This window comes from Dothidotthia symphoricarpi, assembly GCF_010015815.1.
Source record: "Dothidotthia symphoricarpi CBS 119687 unplaced genomic scaffold P153scaffold_11, whole genome shotgun sequence".
Classification (NCBI taxonomy): Eukaryota; Fungi; Ascomycota; class Dothideomycetes; order Pleosporales; family Dothidotthiaceae; genus Dothidotthia; species Dothidotthia symphoricarpi.
In genome coordinates, this window is record NW_022985018.1 from 751,820 (window position 1) to 774,792 (window position 22,973).

Genomic DNA, 22,973 nt, shown 5'->3' on the forward strand with positions numbered 1-22,973 from the left:
TGATAGACTTGCAGCAAGTATCTTGCCGGTATAGCGTTGTATGTCCTGTTCTGTCCTGTCCTGTATAGTATAATACAACACGAGTTCATCACAATATATGGCAGTGAAAATGTGACTAATATGTAACCTCAAATATATCCGTTGACTGTATATCTTGCTCGATGTTAGGGTAGGCCGGGAATATCAAGATAGTCGGATTCGTGGAGAAGCGGGTATTGGCCTGCGTACTTCCTCCCTTCCTTCCAGGGCGTGATCGCACCGTAGCCAACACCTCCCTCCAGCGCGCGCTGCCCAAGACGATGCTGAGAAATATCTTACCAGATCGTTGAGTGGAATGTGTTTTCTCCTCGGTGGTGCAGAGAACAGGCGAAAGGAGGGGGGTGGGAGTATTCTTCCAGTATGGTGATGATGATACGCGAAGACGGTGGGCTGTGGTGGCTGGTATGTGGATTACTTATTCTCGGGGTATCAAAGGGCTTTTGTTAATTGAGACTGCTGGAATCAGACCCAGTCGAACTGTTTCGAGGGTTATGGATGTATGGGAGTTGTTTGGGGAGAGGGAGGGAGGAGGGAAAGGAAGGAAGGGGGGAAGTGATGGGCTGGGTCAAAGATAGTACTTGGGGGAGCATTTTGGGGATGGGTGGGGAGTATTGCGTGGAGTAGCGATGGTTTGGATAATGGTAGGATGGGGGACTTGGGGGAAGTGATGTGTGTTATAAAGATAAAAGACAATGCTGATATCTGTGTGAGAAGCTGGCTCGGGATGCGTTCGACATCTTCGTCGCCCATGATCGCGCTAGTTGGCTAGCGTGTTTTCAGGGGGATAGCAGAATATCATCTCTTTGGAAACTCTGAACCAACTATCGTTTTAGGGTGTAAGAAGTATCTCAAGCAGTAAGGCTTAACACATTCTCGCCCAATTGAACTAACGACCTTTTCTTTTGACGACCGAGAATAATTTAGTATGCCACTGACGTCATTGATTTGGTCGCGTCTACGCGTAGTACCATCGCGTTCGCGCTTTTGTTCCATGACATTACTTTGTAAGACATGTTGCGGAGATTGTCTTCTCTTCAAGTCTCTAGGCTATATTGCTCACTGGTTCGATCCCAGGGATATACCTCACGACTCTCCTCAATTGCGAATTGGCTACAGACCCGCCACTTCCACGCATCTTCAACAATGACAAGTCCATTGAAGCGTAAGGCTGAGAACCCTGCCTCGCCTTCAAAATCCAAAAAGCAAAAGACAGTAGTGCCAGAATACCACCTTGCGCTTTCGAGACGTGATGAATCGGGGGAAATCGTCTGGCCAGCTCCAAAAGAGCAAATTCAACGTGCTAGAGAAACCATTGAAGAATGGTAGATGAACCCTTCCGCCAATCTTTCCCGGATATCAATTTTGAGCTTGGCTGATGATGCGTACAGTGCCAAAGCGCAGAAGTCTACGGTTATTCTTCCAGACAAAGATGCGGACGGCTTGTCATCTGGCGCAATCCTGCACCACACTCTCACCTCTCTTGGGCTATCGCCTGATCTGATATCGGTGTACTTCCCACCGAAAGGATCCAACGTTCATGACCAAAGCACCCAAGACGCTATATCTGCCAAGTCGCCAGCATACGTCTTCGTCCTAGACCAAGGGAGTAGGAAAAGCCCTCCCCTCACGCACTTACCACATACTTGTCTCGTTCTAGACCACCACTTCGCAGAAGAAGGTGGCTTTCCAGAAGGAGCCGAGTATGTCACTGCTCACGACTGTCCACCTGTAGCAACCAGTGCGCTCTTAACGCACCACATCTGTCTTCCATTACACCCCGATATAAGCGACAAGATATCATGGCTCGCTGCACTCGGCACACACGGTGACCTTGGAACCACAATAAAATGGGAACCGCCCTTCCCAGACATGACAGCAACATTCAAGCAATCCTCCAAAAAAGCCATCAACGACGCCGTAGCCCTAGTCAACGCGCCCAGAAGATCAGCCGCCTACAACGTCGAAGCCGCTTGGGATGTAGTCATAGCCGCAACGGGGCCCGAATCGGTTAGGAAGAACGAAACACTACTCGACGCAGCGTATGAAGTGCGCGGCGAAACCGAGCGCTGCGCTCACACACCGCCGAAGTTCTCGGCCGATGGGACTATTGCCGTACTTACCATCTCGTCCGCGGCCCAAATACATCCCGTTATTGCGACACGCTGGGCGGGCCACTTGAAGTCTAATAAACTGGAGATCGTCATGTGCGCAAACGAAGGCTATCTTCCTGATAAAGTGAACTTCTCATGCCGCGTGGCTAGGGTCGCAAGAGCACGAGAGGGCGAAGAGAAGGTTGATATAATCAAGAAGCTTGAGAGCATAGCGCAAGAGGACAAGGGTTTGCGGGAGAGACTGGGCGAGAGTTTTGCTAGGGGACATAAAGAGGCTAGTGGCGGTATCGTGGGAAAACAAGAGTGGGAGGAGTTTAAGAAGCTGATGGGGGTGGGAGAAAGTACAAAGACCAAGACAGAGGCAAGTGCGAAGAAGGACAAACAGCCGGCACAGAAAAACACGTTGACGAACTATTTTGTGAAGGCATAGTGTGAAACTTTCTATAAAATTCAAAAGACTGGTCGTGAGTTCGTTATGCGGAGGCTTAGACCATGCACGTTCTTGGATTCGATAGACCAGAACGCTTCAAAGTCACTCATCGCATCTCAAAACCAACATAGAAAACGGTATCAGACGAAAGTGTTTGTCCCTATTATTCCTTATCTCTATGTAACTCACATAAATTCTCCGCTTGGAAGTGATAGCAAACGTGAACTTATATTCCAAGAAGAGCCTTATCGGACACATTGGGCTACAAACAAGGAGCAACGAAATTTGTGGTCATGAATATCCACCTCTGATGAGAAACTTCCACACATCTCAACTAAAGGCGCCCCATCTCCGTGAACAGGAGACGGCGCTATGCATATCCATCAGCCGTTCACTATTCGCGGTGGGGAATGTATATTGGAGCATTCCTGTCCCTCCTTCTGGTCCGCCTCTCGAAAGTGTCTGTCAAGATCAACGTCGACAGAGACGCGTCTCTATCTTTGTGACAAACTCCGATCCCTCTAGGGATTATGGTCTTCGTGCACCAAGGTTTGTGCAGTTGGATTGCGAACACTTCTTCACGCGAAGCTCTTACTACGAGACACCTCATTCGTATGCTTATTGCCCACTCTGCATATGGAGGATACCTTACTATCTCTATCACTGCCAAATGGAGAACGAACTGATGGAGAAGTACTGGATTATCACGGAGGAGAATGTGGGAATACTTGGGCGCAATTTTCAGATGACGTTCCGGTTGGACACCAACCCTTGCGCGCCTTTGTTTTGGAAAGATGATGCTGAGGTTTGAAAGGTCCCGCTGAGTATGAGGTTTAAAAGTGTTTTATGATACCATATATATTTCATGTCTTGCATCAGCGACAGTGTGTGGATCGTTGTAATCGTAATATTGCACTTCGATGATCCTTCTGTTCAAGACTATGCTATGTAGAATGGAACATGAGCTGCAAATTGACCCTTGTGATTTGGCAAGCTGGACATACGTTTAAAGCTCCAACATCTCTATCACTTCCTGCCCCTCTTGACTCCAATTATGTCCTTTCTCGACCCTCGTCAAGTTCGCTCGGAAGGCAGAGATTTCCAGACTCTCGAATAAGCCGCTTTCCTGACTCTTCCAAAACACAACCTCGTTCAATGGCAGACCAGCATACAATGGAACCTCAACGTCAGTCATGCAAAAGTCGTCCCAGATCTTGTTTTTACTTTCAACACGCTGTTCCGTCACGAGGACACGCCATTCTTCGCCCTGCTGCGTCTTCTCCTCATGATAAAGTAGCGTGGGGACAAGTTGAGCGTACCACGGCCGATTTTTGGGAGCCATAGATGTTATCAGTATGCTGTTGAGAACATCTGTTGAGTTGGACACAAAGTCTGTCAAGACGAGTCCGCGATGGTCGGCTACGAAAGTCATGGAAGAGTTGAGAGATGAGTTGGTGCTAATATATGTGCCTGCGTAGCGTTCTTGAAGCTGACGGATAGCGAGTTGCTCAGCGGCACGAACCATCACGACTGAGATAGTCTCCTTGATCTCGGGGAGCAAGTCCCGTGAGCCAGCGACTAGAATTGTGATACCGAGATCGTATTCTGGGATTGTCATGACGACAGATGAGTAGCCTGGAAGGCTACCTCCTTTCGTGATGAATCGCACGGTCCGCCTGGAGTCTTGCAGGATGCGATCTGTCTGGAAGATCTCCCATGGCATGCCGTAAAAGCTGTTCAGGTCCTGTGAGGGAGAGACGGGGTTGAACCAGTTCACGGCATGGGTGATGCCATTGTAATGCGTCAATACGTAGCGAAGGTACTTGGACAAGTCATTTGTTGAGCTGTAGATTCCACCAGTAGGCGATTGGATGCCTTGATCGATATCCCAAAAATGTGGCTCGAGTGGAATAACACCAGTATCATCTGAGGGCAGCGAGAGGGTACTTTTGAGCATCTTCAAAGGTTTGAAAATAGCTTCATCTATATAAGATTCGAAGCTCTGTTTGGTCACTCTCTCCAGCACAACTCCAAGAAACTCAAATGCGACGTTCGAGTAAGTTGACTTTTGGTTAGGCGCAAAGACGGGTGCTTTCGATTTGAGCAGTTTTAGTAGATCTACAATAAAGTCAGTACTATCCTCTGCATAACTCCCTCACGCCTCACCGTCAGCGGTGCACGGTTTGTCATAATTTGACGAGTATTCATCACAGTCGATCAAGCCATCCCGCGACACAGGTGGGAGACCCAGCATGGTAGGGTCAATCTCGTCAAGGTTGATCAAATCCCTCTCGGCGACTGGGGGGGAATCAGCTGGCATACCTTCAAGCGTAAAGCAACGCCTACATTCGCGCGGGATACCACTCAGTTGGCTAGCAAGACTCCGCAAAGTGATGTCCTTCCACGGTATGCTACCCTCCTGCTCGTCTCTCAATTCCTTGATGTACTTATCAACGGGATCATCCAAGCTCAAGTTGCCTGCCGCATGCTGATATAGTACACCCAGGACGGTGAAGGCCTTCGTGATGCTTGCAATTCGATAGAGCGCATCGCCGTTGACCTCGGGTATATCCGGACGCGTTGTGTTTCGCTCGCGGGCTGTATGATGCCGAGACCACAGCAATTCTTTTGACGAGGTGATGGCTACCGAGAAAGACGTCGATGCGTACTCAGACGCGTCAATGGTTGCCGTAAGCGCAGAGTCGATCTCGGAGAATGCATCCTGCAGGAGCGCGTCCTTGGGGTCGTATTCAGGAGGCGGATGCGCGATGGAGGGCTCAAAGCACTTCGCGCTGACAAGAGCAGTCCATAGCAGTGTTTTCAAAAGCATGGTGACGGTGTCTGTCCCTCAAGTAGATCTACATAACGTTTGCGACGCTGAGGTAGACATGCAGCGGTGGGGCAGAGTAAGCATCGCATTTGGAAGTCGGGCCGCGTGCCTTCCCTGCCAGTCTGTGCCTCGACGACACTTCAACCACCACTTTATGTTACCGCATCGTTGACCCTAGTGAAACCAGAATGGTATGTCTTGATGTGATGAAATGTTGAGTTTCGCGTGGATACTAGCCAGACGCTTGAGACTTTACTCCCCGTTCATCACGTGCATCACGTAAAGTCCAGCTACCCCCAGGTATATCTTGTCTCTTTGTTTTTGTCTTCAATTTGTTGTGTCTTATTTCCTGCAAGCACTTAGTTGGAATTGCTTTCGTCGAGACTGTGTCTTATCTAAATTCCGCGTTGACCATAACAAATTGTTGTTACCTTATGCTACATGATATGTGCTTGTTAGTTGCTAAATGATAATTGTAAGATCATGTATTTCGAGGAACGTCAGATCTAGCACCAAACGACACTATGAGTCGTGGACCTCAGGGCTTCGTGATACGTGTATTGGAAATGCGCGATGGATAATGGTTGACAACAATCTTATCAACCAAAGTGTGATCTCGTGCAACATCCTTACCTCCACTCCAACAAACAGGTGGAGAACGAGGGCTCCATGCGACATGTCATCACTGGGAAACCTCCCTTTTCCACTACGGTTTATAGCAACCACCTATATCCATCAAAGGCTAGTGTTTGTCTTCTCTGAACAAAAGCCCCTAAGTTCTTCGGAGTCTCCCATTCTTTTCAATAGGTATTGATGCTTTCTCCAGCGTTCCCTTGTTGTTACGAAAAGAGATGGATTCATGGTTTCCAGCCGGTTACATACGAATTACCGTATGCTATCACAGTTTGCGGCTAGCGAAAAGACTTTTTCAAAGCGATCACCAATATCCTGGTTGCGGTAGAGTGTCTTGAGCTTGTTTGACGGTCATGACTGTATTTTCTTTTGTAGTCTATGTCCGCCATAGAGAACTCTAAGGGATATCGTGAGTAATGGTCTGCGCATCAGCGAGATCGACACTGAGGATGACAAGCAGGTCGCGTTTTTAATACAGCTTCTTGCCGCTATTGTCAAGGGCGGTAATTGTCTGAATGACTAAAGACAATCCCATGATGGAAGGCAAGAAAATGGCGCTGTCCTTGAGGCATCTTGCTGGCCCTGTGAAGGAGATCAGGAGTGACAACTTGTACAAGAATTACCCAACAGGATTCGGAGTTTGTGGAAGCAAATTGTCAGAAATTGGGAAGCCACAGAAGAGAAAGAAGGACACACACGTCTTGGAAGACCAATGAGTTTTTATGAGGCGGCGGTTATGCGTGGTATGTTCCATCTGTCTCAACCATACGAAGTACGTTGGAAACCGACTGATGTATCGACTTACTGCGATGCTGCAAATGTGTATTGAACAAAGCATAAGGTTGTAAGAGGACATCAGATATGTTGGTTCCCACTGATCGGCCATCAACAAACCTTGGTTGCCGATATTCTAGGCCATGCATACCCCGCTAAGTCCCCTCACTAGTAAAACTCTGCAACACATACCTCGAGGAGCCCAGGCTCCGAAAGGCAATCCAAGGTCTCAAAGATGACCTCCAGTTCATGTAATATCTTGCTGCAAAATAAACAATATAATACAATGGTAAAATCTACCCCTCATCAATGTAACAACGGCCTGCTGGCCCAATGGCAAGGCGCTTGACTACGATTCATTCGAAATCAAGAGATTGCAGGTTCGATCCCTGCGTAGGTCACGTACAATCATCTTTTTGCTGTTGAATGGATCTTGTTGAGGCTGAAATTGATGGCAAATCTTTTTGGTCATGGTTTGGGTAGGTCACATGACATGCATGGGTTGACCAAGGACCGAATACGGGATGGAACAGCACGCCATCAACACAACAAATCTGATGTGCCATGCACTGTGATTCGCACAGCCCAAGGCCCGCATCTTTGCCATGCTGATGCAGATCACAAGCAAACATGAAGTTGCTTGAGGGGAAGAAACTGACTCAAGTAGACGGCTCGTTCGGGCCTTTCTTGCATTGATCTTCCTGGCAAAGTCTTCGCTGACCTCTTGGAAATTCATACGAAGGCTTGGGAACGAGATCATCGCCTGCTTCCTCATCATCTTGAAGCATTTTTGCAGCGATGATTACTCGCGTGCGACAAAAAGGGCCAGGGTTGGGGACGGGGATCGCCATTTCTGGAAAATGTATGGTCAAGGCCTACCAAGATGCCGTTATCTATTTACAGCAGGACTGTATTCGGAAAATAAACCGCTGCGGGATGCCGAAGGTGAAGTACAATAATACCAAGTCGGGAGCCGTTGGTTGCCACTTCTGACTTAGTTCCGCTTAATATAGCTTCCGTAAAATCCCCTTCTGTAGTCACGACGGTAGTTTCCGCGCCTTGTAACTGTCCCGAAAACTTAGTTTCAAGCGTCCCGCTGTGGGTTCTTTCCAAGCCTGTTGCACTACCGCGGCGAGTATTCTACGTGCTTGGCTTTCCTTCACCTGCAATGCAACCCCGCTGGCCGAAACAGGTTGGCCATCTTCACTAACCATACAACACCACTTTCGTGCCACCCCTATTCCGCCTTGAGCATACCTTCGAACCGCCTGTTTCCAGGAAGTCAGTATAGAGGACTGGCGCCGAGGACCACTGCAGGCGTCGCGGCAACAGGTTATGTAACTCTCACGTCTGCTAGATAGAGAACGTGGATCAACAAAACGTCGAAGAGTCCATATAACACTGCAATACGTAGTATCCCAAAATAGATTGTTTGGTGTTCAACCATTTGCATGTGAGGGTGCGACGTTTTGAGAGTGCGGGCCGTTGAGACACATTGTTTGCTTGTAACAAGGTATATTTCTCTTTGGTATTTCGACTACTAGCAAGGTGGGCGGCCAACCAGCTCAACGTCCGAACTCGATCGTTCACTGCGGTAGATGTTCACGTCCGTACTCTTCTGGATTGTGCCAAAAGGCAGCGAGTCCTGGCGCCGATCCGAGTTGTGGCGCAAGTACGATCCTCTGCTTGGGACATCATGTTGGCCCTTACTTGCGTAGGTGCTACTACCACCACGAATGCGTCTCAACGCTTTGTGCATGATTGCATGCATGGCTGGCATACAGGCGACGATAATGAAAAGATTAGACTCGGTCGCACACCAGTAAAGGCCGGAAGTGTTGTCATCTAAACACCAGACGTTAGCGTTTGAGAATATGATAGTTGTTAAGCTGGGCACCTACATGTCGGATTCTGGGTCTGCGCAAACTGGACAAAGGACCAGAGTCGGAGGCAGCTGACGACTGTGATGACAAAACCGACACAGAACATGGACATGATTTGGAGTTTCTTCTTCCTCGACATGTTCAGTTTGGCCAACATCGGCAGTGGCAGACTCAAGATAGCCAAGTCGAGGAAGATCTCGATGCCGCCTCGAGCGAAGCCAAACAACTGCACGTCAACACCGCAAAATCCAGACATCTCGCCCCTCCAGCCGTCCCAGAAGTAAGGAATAGGCGTGCACTGGAAGAGCATGGCGAGGAAATTTGCAAGTCCGAAGCCGATGACCACCCCGGTTAAACCCCAAACAGCCATACGCAACTTGCGTTCGATCATGACGCGCAAGTAAAAGGCGAGGATGGAGAGTTGACACAGACACTCGGTGGCCATGTACATGAAGTAGGCAACATATAGCCATTTCAAGCTTGCGGTAATATTGTCGGGTGGGATTCCCCACATATCTCTTCCGAATCCCAAATCAGCAGCGACGATTACGGGTGCGTTGATTCCAATGGATGAGAGCTGAAAGTCAACACAGGTCAGCACTACTTCTAACATAATTCAATGTAAGAGGGTTGTTGCGTACTCCTGATAGGGCAATCAGCAAGTCATCCCATCCGAGCCTCGCTTGCGCAGAGTTGCCTCGATCCATCAGTCGCATAACAACCATCACCAAAGCCAGAGCTCCGAAGGATGCGGTGACTCCCACCAACGTGGGACGCTGGTCGCGTATGGGAATACCACAGGCAGCATAGGTTTCGTTGGTGGACTGCAACACCTCTACGACGGAACAATTGGCCGCATTGCAGGCTCCAGTAGCTGCTATGAAGTTTGCGTCGTTACAGAGACAGCTGATGTCATTGGATGAGCAGGCCGTTGTAGACAATGTGGCTTGAAGGCATTGCACCTGAAAATAGGGTCAGTCCTGGTCAACACGGGAAGGTGGATATGAACATACGGCGCAGTCGGGCAACCGACCTACTAAATCCTGGGCAACGACGCCTTTCAACAAGGCTGTGATGAACAAAACGGCACCGTATAGCTTCATTGTATCAAGTGGCGACACCACGAAAAAAACGAGGCTTAGTCTCGTACTCGTCTGCGGTTTCAAACGACGACGACGACATAAGGGCCTCTTAAGCTTGATCCTCAAGTCATGGAACGAACGGCGATTAGGAGAAGCTTTGGCCTGGAAAGATCTCTCTCAACATGGGTTCAACTCAAGGAGACGGCTCGGGACGACTCATGGGCCACGACTGCAGCCGCACTCCGAGCCTATTGTTACGGAGCCCAAGCCCCATAGGAGTAAAAGAGGTAAGGGTAGCTTTCTTCGACACATTCCTTGACTTGAGATCTTCAATCAGGCGCCCTACATTAAATCGACGGGGGTAACGTGGCTGTCCACACGCGAGCCCAAGCAGGTTAGTCATATGTATCAGACTGCGGCACACGGGGCATGGGTGTGCAGAAATTTATCTGGAAAGCTACGCTCGAACTTCCAAAAATATCAGTTTGTGAACGGATTGTCCAAGTTGCAGGTAAGGAGAAGCAAGGGAATCTCGATCTTTTGTTTCATCCATTCGCGTTTACAATATGTCTCCGTGTAATTTACCTTGCCCATGGCCCACGGCTCTTAGCCAGTGGCTAAACACTCGCTCTAGTCCGCTTCCCCGCTAGAGCACAAAACTTGCCCCAGACTAACCAGAATACCGGTCGCATGGTGCCGCTGTGGGTTCTAGGGGTCCGTAGTTACTGACGGAAGTTAATGTACCCTTTGATAGGTTAGCACAGCGTCCTCTTGGGCAGCGGTTAACTACTACCCACATAAGTATTAATCACCACCCACATAAGATAGATCTAGGATAGCGTTATGCACTTATAACACAGTTGTCCTGTGTTGTAATCTCTAGTTTATATAGTAACTTACACTAAAGCTAGAGCTTAAGTAATTAATTAGTAATATAGAACTTAGTAGTAAATATTACTATTATATACTATTATTACTGTTATTACTATTGTTACGTGTAATTAAAAATTAAGGTGTAATAATTTAAATTAGCCCTTATATAGAAGCAATTTGCTAGCGTAACTATACTGCCTTATTAGTACTAAAAACCTAAAGCTATTATTATCTAGCTCTACTAGATAATTTATTATATTGTAATTTATAGTATATAGGCTCTAAACTTATAATAGAGGCAGCTAATTTAATAGGTAAGCTAGGTGTTATATAAAGGTTATTCTTACTAGTAAAGGAGCTTAGTATTATAGCTCCTTTAGTTACTACTATTACTGCCTATATACTACTACCTGTAGTAGCTGTGTATACTAGGGAGCTTATTATGCGTATAAGCTAGGCTGTAAGAGCTGTAGAGTAAACGTCTATGTTATATAATAAGCAGTAGGTATTACTAGCGCTAATAAGAGTAGTAAGATTATGTATAGTACGCCTAATTAAGCGCTAAATTATATAAAGTTTACACTTATTAGAGTACTAAACTATATATAGTTTACGCTTATTAAAGGTGTTAAGTACCTATAGTAAGCTATTTAGGCGCTTAATTAGTAAGCTTATAGAAGGTATATACTATTAATTTAGAGCTCTAATAAGCACAGTGCTAGCAGCTAAGGCAGTAATTAAGGCAGTAGTTAAGGCAGTAATTAGGGTAGTAATTAGGGCAGGCTTAGGCAGTAATAGTAAGTATTAGCGTGTAATATTAGCTGTATTAATAGAGTAAGTATAGGCCTTATAAGCTATAAGGCAGCTATTATATATAAATAGCTAACGTAAGTAGCTAAAGCTGCCTAATTTACTAGTAAAATAATAATACCTTTATAGAGTGCTAGCTTAACTATTATATAAGCTAGTAGTATTACTAGTAGTATTACTATAGTATTATTATTATTAAGGCACTTAAATAAGCTAGGCTTATAATAATTACTTTATTACCTACTACTAGCAATATAGTAATGTAGCTTATAAGGTTACTATTATTATATAACGCGTAGCTCTAATATATATAGAGCTAGCTTAATTATAGAAGCTTATAAGTAATTAACCTACTAATATATATTAAAATTATTAAGTTTTAAAGCTTTAGATATAAGCTTAAGCTTTTTTATCTAATACTAATAAGGTAGACCTTTAGAGTATATATAGACACCTATATAAGCTATTATAAGGTAGCTAAAGTTACCTTATAATACGTAAAGCTTACCTTTAGTGTACTTAAGCTCTTATACTGTAAGTATAAGTATATAGTATAAGATAACTCTAATAACACTAGTAAAAGCTAGGTTTTAATAGTTACTTTAGATAGCGCAATTTGCTTACCTATTAAGTATTTAATTATACTTAATGTACTTATTATAGAATAACTTTAGGTAGTAAAATAGCTAAAGTATATTAGCTTCTAAGCTGTTAAGCTAGTCCTTAATAATATAGTAGGTACTCTTAGCTTTTAAAGTTATAGATAGCCTAAAGTTAGCTAACTTATTAATCTATGTATTAATAAGCTTATCTTTATAGCAGCTAAACTAGTAGTAATTAAGGTATACGTAAGTATAAGAAGATAGTATTTTAATAGCTTTAAAGTTTATATTAAACTTAGCTAGAGTCTTAGAGCCTAGTACTATATAGTATATATTAGTAAACTATATTATAGACTTAGTATTAACCTAAAGGATCTTATTATATTACTACTTAAACTTAGCTGTTAGCACTAATTAAATATAGCTTAGGATGTTCTTATTTATATACTACTAATATATAATAATTTTAGGCAAATTAAATATGTAATTAAGTATATTTATATATGCTCTATTATTATTAGTAATAAATAGTTAAATTAAGATACTCTCTACTATAAGAAGCTTTTAGAGTTATATAATAACTTAAGTAAATGTAGCCTTGTCCTTACGCAATATAAGTATAATACTAAGGTAGATTATACAGTTATTTATATTAAAGCCTACTAAATTAAGTAGTAGAAGGCTGTAATAATTTATTTTAAATATATAATTAAGGAGGAGCGTATTAGGCAATATTTTAAATTACGTAAGGTATATAGGCAATATAAGAAGTAAAAATTTAATATAGTTATTAATAGATTTTAATATTCTGTAAAGTTTAAAGTTTATTAGCTAAGAAACTTTAACTCTAATTAAGGTAGCACTAAGCTTAAATAGTAAAGTGCTAAGCTAATAACTAATATGCTAAAGAATTTTTAGTAGACTAGCATAAGCTCTCTAAAAATTAAGTAAGTTTAGAGCTTAACTTTAAAAAATCTATTATAAGCTTACTTATAGGTAGTGCTAGCTAGCCTTATATAATTCCTATTCTAAAACCTTAACCTTTATCTTCTACCTAAGCTACTACTACTAGTAGGCTTAGTACTTATTTTTAATATTTTAGTATGTCTATTTTAAATCTAGCTACTTTTTTTGTACTATTAATAGTGCCTATTTTATGCTCTTTATAAGCTCCTAAATCTTAACTAGCTACTTATAATAAAGCCTACTGCGTGTCTTATAACGCTAGTAAGGTATTATATAAGTATTTCTCTCTAGTAGATAATTATAGATAATAGTCTTATAATTTTTATAGTATTATACTGCCTACGTACTGCTTTTAAGGTTAGTATTATTCTTTATAACTAGCTAAAACTTTATTAGGTAACTAATCTTTACTAACGTAGCGCCTAGCTACTTCTGTAAGGCTGTTTTAATAAGCTCCTTACGCTTACCTAAGTAATTATATACTATTTAAAGCTAGTAGTAACTACTGTAGTACTATTTTTAGTGCTTATAGCTAAGCCTATAATTTCTCTTCTAAGCTCTAATAGTACTCTTAGCCTTCTTTAATATAGTATACGTTGCCTCTAGTAGCAGCTTATAGTTATAATTCTTAAATAACACCTAGTTCTATAAGCTATCTAGGTCTACGCTAGTAATAGTAGTCTTACAGCGCTAGCACTTATAAGGAATATACTAAGGAGTACGCCTATATATCTCTCTAATAGGGCAATTGTAATTAAATAGTAAGTTATCTATGCTATTAGTTGTACTAATTAAGACTATACTTTACTTATTATTATTACTTATATTAAGTAAGTTTAGGCTAACTTTAGAGGTAGGCGTTACTAGCTAAGATAGCAGCTCTACGTTAGAGTTAAATAGTAATAGTAACTATAATAGTAAGTATAATAGTATAAGCTACGCGCCTAGTAGTAGTAATAGTGTTAACAGCGTTAACAGTAGTAGTAGTAATAATAATAGTAATAATAAGATATAACATAATATATTAAATAAGATAAATAATATAATAAATTTAGTATACTGTAATATAAGTTTTAATAGTAACAAGCTCTATATGTATAAGATTTAACTAATTAATTAAGCTTTAAATAACAACAAAAATTACTAAATATTTGTCTAGTATTAATAGTTAGCTGTTATAATACTGTAAATCCCCTTAACTAAATATGCTATATATAAAATTGTATAGTAGCTGTTAATTACTAGGTCTGTGCAACACTACTAACATTAGCTGCATATAGGCGGCTTATGTGGGTGGTAATTAATACTTATGTGGGTGGTGGTTAACCGCTGCCCGTCCTCTTGCCCTCGGGATGCTTTGTACTTGTCTTTCCGTATCCTCGACTAAAACTTTTTGACTCGCGATAGAAGACCTGGCATCGTCCACTGGAACCGTTATTCTTTCCAGTATCGTCGTACATTGCATAGTCGAACCATTGTAGGCACAAACCTCTTGGTTACCTAGTCGCGAAGGCTTGGGTTCAAGCTGCATTGAACTCTTGCAACACTTCCACAGCAACATACAAACCCACTGCATATCTTATCATCTCTACTTATTGCAGCCAATCGCTTGTGCTGCTTTGTTTGCAGCATTGATGCCTGCAGTTTGGACGCATTCTTGGGCTGGCAACAACGCAGCTCAATTCCGGCTATCGCGACTAACCAAGAGGCACAATCGAAACATCGTGATGCGCCACCAATCCCTTAGAACATACATCCCGTTTTCTCGTAACGACAATGATTCGTCATGACTGAGATGATTGGGTGCTACCATTGGCTGAAGCGCAACCGATCTGTACGGCTCTAGCATCTAATTCGTCATAGTACTTGGTCGGAGCTTTATCGACGAGGCGCAATTCACGCTTGAGGTTTCGAAGTACAAGTGATTGGCCACCCACTTGGTTTGTCCCTACACAGTACATTGCTTTTCAGCAGTGGCTTGAATGTGGAGATGCAACAATGGCAGGGTGTTACGTACCACCTGGCGGCGGACTCTCCGTAAATCGAAAGTTCAGAAGCAGGTTTGCACGAACCTAGCAGACAAAGGACAACACACCGGTTAAACCGAAACAGAAATTACTGCCATAGACGCTGGCATGTGCGTACTTTAACAAGCAGGGGTTTGGACTTAGAAACGACTTCAGCCCTCAATATCAGGTCATATCAAGCTTTTCTGGGGGTAGCCTGATTCCCGGTATTTTGAACCCAGAGGCGGGGACAGAGGGCTGAATGTCCTCATGTGGCTGAATCCTGTCCCGCGATCCGGCGGTGGTGTTCATGCAATACCTGGGATTAGATGGAAGAACACCCTTGCGTTTATGGGCTCCGCGGACACCTTTACCCTTGTGGTGTTTGATCGCGCTCAAGAGTTTGTTCAAGTTCTCCGGAACCTGCTTGACTAACTGGAGGACTTGCTGGGTCACTTCGAGAAATAGGCCAATGCAGTCGAGCTGAAATTCTCTTATGAGTAGATTGCACAAGCAACAACTTTTTATTCACAGAACTAGTGATACTACATATCAATTCGCCAATGCTACAGTACCTAGTCGGTAAGTCAAACATACTATATCTCTACATAGGTATCTATTGGTGCATGTATACATACATGATATCGATCCGACTTGGCTCCTTGTTAATTCCCACATCTCTGCTCGCCCTCCAAGCCAGCAAACCCGCTTCCTCAAAATTTCGCAAGCATCTCAGTAACCTTGATGAACGCCTCGTTCGACGCGTAGCCCCCGTCTGGCTCTCCGCAGCAGCCTTAATTCTCGCTAAAGTCTCAGCTTATTCACGCTAGTTCCGGATCTCTTCAGCTGGAAAGTGATACGGTCATGGTGGCCCGTTGGTAGTAAAACGATCCCATCCGTTTTGTAAACGTAGTCTATTCCCAGCGAAATCAGTCAACAGACCTCTACACGGATGGAATATTCCCGGAAAGGGTGGAGACAATTGTCCCATGCAGAGCTAGCAAACGCCTTAACGTGCTCGAGAGTCAGGTCATCGGGATGTCGCATTATCTCATGCACTGGGTGGTTCTTTTCTGCCATCAACGTTTCGTACGAGTGAATCGAGATAGACTGGGATACTTGATATCTGAGCTGGTTCTTAGTAAGTTGGTCATTAGTAGCCTCGTCAAGGTGTTAGGGTTTTTTCATGCCGGTAATGTCTACAGAGACGGCCAAATCCGGATCGCCCCAGTAGTCATCGGAGCCAACCCTCCGTTGATTCTGGCCCACAGGTTCAGCATGTTGATGAAGCTATCCGACAATTTCAGAGTCTTTAGGGATGATACGTAGGGTTACAGATATAATTTTAGACAGCAGAGCTATAGAAGCTTCTAAGGGATGTTGCTTTACACGTGTACTGCCATAAATTTCCAGTCGCGCTGTGTGGATCGACTTGGGCGTTGATCCAGTCGATTTCGCGCAAGTGACAGACTCTGTCGAAAAACTTCCCCAGAACGATTGTGAACTTGATGTCAAATTCGGTGGACCTTCAGGGGCATACCGATACCTTGATGTTGGTGCATGTCACTACGCTGTTTGTCCGGGAACTCTCTCCGAACAATGGGCCCATGCAAAAACGCGATTCAACGCAATCGCGGATTTCTAGCAGAACAACTGTGACGACTGCAGACTCGCACGCATTGGGGCAAGCTGTATCATACTTATCAACAGCCACCAAGAGCAATCTCCTTTTAACATCCCTCATTTGGTGAACAACACCCCCTTTGACTCACAGTGCAAGACCCTTCAAAACGTCCTCAAGACGAAAGCCTTTTGAATTCCGCCTCGACAGGCTCTGATCCGTAGCACACCAAGCCACACCCCTTGGAGTAAATAGCTCCAGAACAGTCTCAGCAACCTCCACAATCGCCACTCCTAACGCATACCAATCCCTCGTGAGCCAGCTTCAAGACAAACAATCTTCACTACGTTTTCCTGCCCACCATCCATAACAAGACAATCCGCCTTGTCGCGTTTACTTCTTCTAATCTTCCCCACGGATACACACTGCTACTCCCACCATCTAACAGGCCACGACAATGCCCGAACCAACCTTCCACTTCGTCATTCCAGACCTAAACATCGTCTGCCGATGTAGCAAAACCAAGGATCTATATCCATCTCACATGGTAAGGGTATGGTCGGATGGATACTCTTCGGGGCGCAGGGGAAACGTGTCAAGTGCGATTTTGTGCGTCTTTGGCTAGTGTTGTTGCTAGGAAATGTGGATAGAAGAGTATATGTGATGATCAGAGAGATCTGCGCATGGAATCGAGTAAGGAGTTCAGTGGGGAAGGGTAGAGGGTTGATACTTGCTGATCGATCGATCGATTGATCAGCCGGTGCACGGTCTGGGCTAGACGAAATCTTGCAATACTCCTAACTACGCAGGATTTTGTTATAGTAGGGGAAGACAAGGTTGCACTTAAAGTTTTATAACGTGTAAAGGGACGGGAGATCTTCGAAAAGGTAATCACAGTGTGTCTTGGATCAGTTCCTGGGTGTCAATGCTGAGAGGTTAAAAAGCAAAGACAGAACCACCAAGAAGAAGGAGTCAAGTATTCATAAGTGAATGAGATGAGTAAGAATTTTGTGCTACAGCTACGAAGCCGAGTGCTAATAGAACACCATCTTTGCGTCGAAACTACGAATTGCAAGAAGGCCTAAAGTGTACCGACCCAACCCAAACACCACGCTATGCATCGAAGAACCTATGACCAACACTCCACCCACCCACTACGTCTGTCTAAATACCATCCACTCCAACGTCTCACCCAAGGCCATTCAAAAGGCCCTGACCTTCTTCCCCTCCATCGACACGTCACCTGCATCAGCCTTCCGCTTCCCCAGCACAGAATCCGGGCTACTCGGCATCGGGATCCCGGCTCCTTTACTATACTCTTCAAAGCAAGTAGCATGATAAATCTTCCCGCCCACACTCAACGCATCCATCCAGACAAAATCATTCGCCTCAACATTCCACTCGGGGTCGAATTTCTCCTGGCAGATCGGACACGGGGCGTGGATAAGCGCTGTGTCCTGGGGAACAGACACATAGCGATCCTTTGCCTGTTTCTTCGGCTTGGCGACGTTGGTGGTGACGGCTGTGTCGGTCACGGGAGCCGTTTCGTCGACTTCGCGGTACTCGACCCAGTCTTTTTCGGGTATGTACCAGCTGCGGTGCACACCGCGCTTGACTGCATCGGGGTCTTTGACCTTGAAGTGCCAGTCCATGTGGCGCGCCTTCTTCTCCTTGGCCTCTGGCGTGTTCTCGAAGCGGCGGCCACATGTCGCGCATATACTAGGTTTGGCTTCGTAAAGGCGGGAGATCAGATGGAAGCGTGGCTTCTTCATGGATGCAGTCGTGAGTTCGATTTCATTGAGCATGTTTGGAGGTGGCAAAGGCTGTGACATTAATGGTTGAGATGTCATAGGGTTTGGAGTCGCGGGAATTCCGCCTGGAACACCACTCAGGGCTTTCAACAGCCAGTCGGCGCTACCCATGGCAGGAGCGGGATTGTGCGACTGCGGCGGTAACTGAGAAAGGGGTGGGCCTTGTATAGGCGTCGGTGGTAGGAGTGGTGGTGCTGCAGTAGGCTTGTTGAACTGAGCTAACAGCGCAGCAAGGTTGGCCGTTGGCGTGGCAGATGGTGGTGGTGGTGCTGCGGCTATCGGGGCTGGTACCGGAGTAGTGGCAGGTGGTGGATACGCCTGGAAAGGAAAGGAGTTGAACGGAGCAGGTGCCGGTGAGCCTGTGGTTTGAGCAGGAGAGGAGACACGCTTCAAGAGATCGGCCAAAGAGGGAGTAGCAGGAGTCGGAGTCGGTGGCGGTTGTGGGGTATGTTGCATTGGCGGCCTGAAGCTTGCGAGCAGCTGCGTGAGGTTTGGTGGAGCACTGTTCGACGGTGTGCCAGCCGTTGGGAAGTTTGGAGGCATCGCTTGTTGAGGAGCGTACGCCAGTGTTGGTGTCGGGGGAGGATATATTGGCGTAGGCGCGGGAGGAGGGGCCAAGTTTTGAACCTGCTTTCGTACAGCTTCGAGCTGCTGAGGAGGCAGTGTCTGTGTGTCGAGAACGTGTTTGAGTGCTAGAAGTGCTTGTAGTTTTGTTCGGAGAGCCACATCTGCAGGATTTTGTGCAAACATGGTTTGTGTAGTGCTTATGAGCTGAGCGACCTCGGCCTTCAAGTCAGCAAGATCAATAGACGACATTGGCTGAGCACTCTGTTGAGGTTGTTGGAACTGCATGGGCGGCGTAGTGGTGTGCGCAGGAGGTCCGTATTGAGGAGTTGGTAGTAATGCCTGCTGTTATGTGTTAGAGACTTGGATCGCAGACGTGCGGGGTTTTGCGAATTACCTGTCGGATGCGCGGGTCTTGGGGAGCCGCGTACCGTGGTACGTTCTGTGGAGGCGTCGAAGTATTCCTCCAAGCCACATTGGTCGGTGGTCGAGGTGGGAGCGCATGTTGCGGTCGCTGAGCCTGTACTTGACCAGTAGCTGCACGAATCTTGTTGAGTGCGTTTTCAATGTCTTGAGTCACATCGGCTGGGAATACGGGACGGGGATCCATTGATTCAGGCACAGGTTGCTTCCATGTCCTCAATAAGCCTTCCATAGCCTTACGGATGCCTTGGTCCATGACCAGGTAGGCATCCATGAATGTTCGATAGAGATTGCGACCCAGATAGACGGTGTATGGGGTGCCAACATTCTTAACGATGGAGTCGAGTACATAGAGAGCTGGGAGTTTCCACTCAGGGCGAGTCTAAAACGCATTAGTCACTGTCAAGGAGATAGTCGAAGAACGGAAGGCTGGGGATTTGATTGTTACGTCTGTGAATAGATGCGCAACGACTTACTGATCGGACATGATTTTCCAGTTCTGTCGATATGGCTTGTGCGTATTCTGTGTTCTCTTTGGCGATGAGTGTTAGATTGCTAATTTCTGGTCTACTGTTCTGCCTCAGATCTTGGAGAGCGTCTCGAAAGTCGGCTGCCACTTCAGCAGCAGGCAGAGACATGATGGGCACGTTTGTCTTGTATCAGGAAGGAAGGAGACGTGCTAGGGTTAGAAGTGGAGCTTGCGCGTGAGACGGTGCAAATAGAAGTGTGCGATGTGCGGTCGATGAGTCGCAAGGTCGGAGTCGGTCGTTCTCGAACGCCAGATGAACAAGATGGACGAAGTGCTTCCTCGCTCTCAAACACACGAAATGACAGGTTGTTTGTGATGATCTAGCTATGACCTCGCTGGATAATGCAGCGAGAAGACTGCGCCAGTACAGCCAGAACAGTGACAAAACACGCTCTCCCCCAGTGACTGCGCTCCTCCTACAGTGTGTGCCTTCCTCCTCCAAGCCACCTGACGTGACAATAGCGCGCGACTGCAACACGGTCGACAGCAGGGAGATACCTGGTGAGTGCCCAGCGGCAAATAGCTGAGCAGGGGCGTGACTAGAGAGCTGTGCCGCGGGCGTGTGGGCAGTCAGTAGGATGAGGAGAGTCGCTCACTCTGTACGCAAGTTGGGTGTGAGGTTGGTGAGTGTTGAATGAACGGCAAGAGAAAGGTGAGGGCTGCGGTGTTTGATTGATGAGCCGCACGGACGCGCCTGCCATCCACGGTTGCGACTGCCAAGCTCGGCAAGTTCCGCTCGTCACTGGCAGACGCGCTCTGCTCTCTCCTCGACATTCTTTGAGAGCGCATACATCAAATCTTTGCACGCCTGTCGCCCGTCGCGCTACCACACGGCTGTTGTCGCGCTCATTGGACTCATCAACCCAGCCAATACTCCAAATCGCGCTTTCCATCTTTCACCTCACTCTCCTGCATTACGTCAAACAACATGGAGGACGTCCAGTTCAACAGGTCGCATTCCAACTCGCCGCTGCCCGAGGCTGGCAACGACGCCGGAGACCCATTGCGCCCTGAGATCGAGGAAGAGCATCTCCCCGACGCTACTATCGCCGAGCCCTACCAGGACATGGAGGTGACGGAGGGAAAGGACGAGATGCCTGACGACGATGACATGCAAGCTGGCCTTTCAGACAACGAGTCCGTGCTGTCTGAGGCGCTGGATGATGACCAGTTCGACGAGCAATTCGGCGAGTTCGACGCGAGCAACATCGCCATCGAGGAGCGCCCGCAAGCCATCGACGAGGACACGGTCAAGCAGATTGGTGTGCACAAGCGAAAACGGACTGCCGGCGAGGGCGAGGAGCCAAAGAAGAAGAAAAAGAAGGCGGACAGGCCGCGCCGGAAGAAGGACAAGGGCGGCGAGGAGGCTGAGGGCGACGTCGATGGTGGCAGGAGGAGCAAGCGATCCAAGAAGGAGGGCAGGGTCCGCGCAGCAAGCCCGGAGGACGAGAACCTCACGCCAGAGCAGCGTACGTGCGCCTGTATCGTGACCTCTAAACTCTGCTAATAGAAATTCTAGGACGAAAGCGCGCGCTCGACGCACAGATTAACGCCCTCGTCAAGGGCTCGTCGAACCGCCGCCGCAAGAAGGATGGAATCGATCTCGAGCAGATGGCCGACCAAGAGATCGAGGAGATGCGCCGTCGCATGGCTCAAGCCGCCGAAGCAGACAACGAAGGTCGGAAGCGTGGCGAGCCCGCCCGACACAAGCTCAAGCTGCTGCCAGAAGTCGTGGCCTTGCTCAACAAGAACACGCTGCGGGAATCCATCGTCGACCCCGAGGTCAACCTGCTCGAAGCAGTACGATTCTTCCTGGAACCCCTCAGCGACGGTAGTCTTCCCGCATATGACATTCAGAAAGAGCTGTTTGCTGCGCTGGCCAAGCTGCCCGTCAACAAGGACACTCTTGTCGCGTCTGGCATTGGCAAGGTCATCATGTTCTACATCAAGAGTAAGCGCCCAGAGTTGACCATCAAGCGACAAGCCGAGCGCCTCTTCACAGACTGGACTCGTCCGATTCTTAGGCGTACGGACGACTACCGCAAGAAAGAGTTTGCCCAGGCCGACTACGATCCAAAGTACGTCATGTTGCTCATTCTATGTATACTTGTGGCTAACTCAGTTGCAGCAAACAAGTTGCAGTTGTCAACTCGGCCGCCAACAGCCAAGCAGCAGTTCGTGAGAACGCCAGGAAGAAGGCCCTCGAAGTCCCTCGCGCCTTCACACGCGCTCGCATGGAGACGGGTCCAACGTCCTACACCATCGCGCCCAAGAGCAACGTCGTGTTCAACGAGAACAACAAAAACCGCTCGCAGAATGTGGATATCATGCGGCAGATTCGCGGTGGCCGCGGTGGAGGCAGACGTTAAATCGCCTCTCCAACTTCTCGCCTCCGCATTGCTTGTTCAATTGCTTCTGCACGCTCTACAGAGTTTTGCTGTTTCTGCACTTGGTTGATGGAGTTCTGGGCGTATGCAATGGTTTGGGAATGGGCATTGTTACTTTCGAGCTTGCATATACGGCGTCTTGCAAGGGGGCTGATCGACAGATTGGTGTGTATACTATAAATTGGAGTCTTGAATCTGATTGCGTTGATGAGATGCGTACCACGTGCGCTTTTTACGATGCGCTCCGATGTGTGAACTCAACACTGCGATGTGGGATGTTACATGCATGCTTCCCTGTTCATCCACATGGAAATTGTGTTATGGCCAGTTGAACATGTCTTCGAAGTAATCGTGAATCTTCTGTACATCCATACTCATACCATAATATACACTCCCTCTGACATCGGGGGCGCTACTCGCATTCCCACTCTGCCATTCATCCACCCCACTCAACGCGCCACTCTGTGCAGCGATCCGTCTCTGCGAACACATCACATCCCATCCTCACAAACGCGCCCCACGTAGCAGCGCAACAGTCCCCCCACCCCACCATCTACCCAGCGTCTCATCACCCCTCCCATCGCCCCAGAAACACGATT

The 22,973-nt window shown here is 46.6% G+C and overlaps 8 protein-coding genes and 1 non-coding gene across 9 annotated transcripts; 5 read left to right on the forward strand and 4 right to left on the reverse strand.

Moving 5' to 3' along the window:
- Window positions 1-1,182: 1,182 nt before the first annotated feature.
- On the forward strand, window positions 1,183-2,580 carry P153DRAFT_386173 (DHH phosphoesterase; the record flags this gene model as incomplete). Its single annotated transcript, XM_033670505.1, has 2 exons — window positions 1,183-1,361; window positions 1,428-2,580. The coding sequence occupies 2 exons, from the start codon at window positions 1,183-1,185 to the stop codon at window positions 2,578-2,580; spliced, it is 1,332 nt and encodes a 443-aa protein (XP_033523365.1).
- A 155-nt stretch (window positions 2,581-2,735) lies between these two features.
- P153DRAFT_29287 (uncharacterized protein) lies at window positions 2,736-3,489 on the forward strand. The gene has a single exon (XM_033663859.1). The coding sequence runs from the start codon at window positions 2,891-2,893 to the stop codon at window positions 3,389-3,391; it is 501 nt and encodes a 166-aa protein (XP_033523366.1). The 5' UTR covers window positions 2,736-2,890; the 3' UTR covers window positions 3,392-3,489.
- Window positions 3,490-3,586: 97 nt separating this feature from the next.
- P153DRAFT_292244 (beta-lactamase/transpeptidase-like protein) lies at window positions 3,587-5,410 on the reverse strand (the record flags this gene model as incomplete). The annotated part of the gene is made up of 2 exons (XM_033663828.1): window positions 3,587-4,698; window positions 4,747-5,410. 2 exons carry the CDS (start codon window positions 5,408-5,410, stop codon window positions 3,587-3,589), a joined length of 1,776 nt encoding a protein of 591 aa, XP_033523367.1.
- Window positions 5,411-7,136: 1,726 nt separating this feature from the next.
- P153DRAFT_t71 lies at window positions 7,137-7,218 on the forward strand. The gene has a single exon. It is a non-coding gene; the product is annotated as a tRNA-Arg (tRNA).
- Window positions 7,219-7,259: 41 nt separating this feature from the next.
- On the reverse strand, window positions 7,260-7,641 carry P153DRAFT_29292 (uncharacterized protein). The gene has a single exon (XM_033663862.1). It carries the CDS (start codon window positions 7,593-7,595, stop codon window positions 7,302-7,304), a length of 294 nt encoding a protein of 97 aa, XP_033523368.1. The 5' UTR covers window positions 7,596-7,641; the 3' UTR covers window positions 7,260-7,301.
- Window positions 7,642-8,194: 553 nt separating this feature from the next.
- Window positions 8,195-9,694, reverse strand: P153DRAFT_29294 (uncharacterized protein). Its single transcript, XM_033663865.1, has 3 exons — window positions 9,342-9,694; window positions 8,719-9,277; window positions 8,195-8,662 (listed from the first exon to the last, which is right to left on the reverse strand). Exons 1-3 carry the CDS (start codon window positions 9,423-9,425, stop codon window positions 8,358-8,360), a joined length of 948 nt encoding a protein of 315 aa, XP_033523369.1. The 5' UTR covers window positions 9,426-9,694; the 3' UTR covers window positions 8,195-8,357.
- A 1,445-nt stretch (window positions 9,695-11,139) lies between these two features.
- P153DRAFT_357459 (uncharacterized protein) lies at window positions 11,140-14,048 on the forward strand (the record flags this gene model as incomplete). Its single annotated transcript, XM_033666733.1, has 16 exons — window positions 11,140-11,156; window positions 11,265-11,296; window positions 11,357-11,452; window positions 11,538-11,542; window positions 11,969-11,999; window positions 12,288-12,313; window positions 12,746-12,817; window positions 12,989-13,014; window positions 13,053-13,063; window positions 13,143-13,168; window positions 13,271-13,294; window positions 13,362-13,390; window positions 13,460-13,467; window positions 13,591-13,622; window positions 13,694-13,794; window positions 13,964-14,048. 16 exons carry the CDS (start codon window positions 11,140-11,142, stop codon window positions 14,046-14,048), a joined length of 621 nt encoding a protein of 206 aa, XP_033523370.1.
- Window positions 14,049-17,862: 3,814 nt separating this feature from the next.
- Window positions 17,863-20,096, reverse strand: P153DRAFT_376300 (uncharacterized protein; the record flags this gene model as incomplete). Its single annotated transcript, XM_033669649.1, has 3 exons — window positions 17,863-19,377; window positions 19,433-19,840; window positions 19,935-20,096. 3 exons carry the CDS (start codon window positions 20,094-20,096, stop codon window positions 17,863-17,865), a joined length of 2,085 nt encoding a protein of 694 aa, XP_033523371.1.
- A 665-nt stretch (window positions 20,097-20,761) lies between these two features.
- P153DRAFT_423399 (uncharacterized protein) lies at window positions 20,762-22,776 on the forward strand. Its single transcript, XM_033672425.1, has 3 exons — window positions 20,762-21,456; window positions 21,507-22,065; window positions 22,116-22,776. Exons 1-3 carry the CDS (start codon window positions 20,916-20,918, stop codon window positions 22,354-22,356), a joined length of 1,341 nt encoding a protein of 446 aa, XP_033523372.1. The 5' UTR covers window positions 20,762-20,915; the 3' UTR covers window positions 22,357-22,776.
- The last annotated feature ends 197 nt before the right edge of the window (window positions 22,777-22,973 follow it).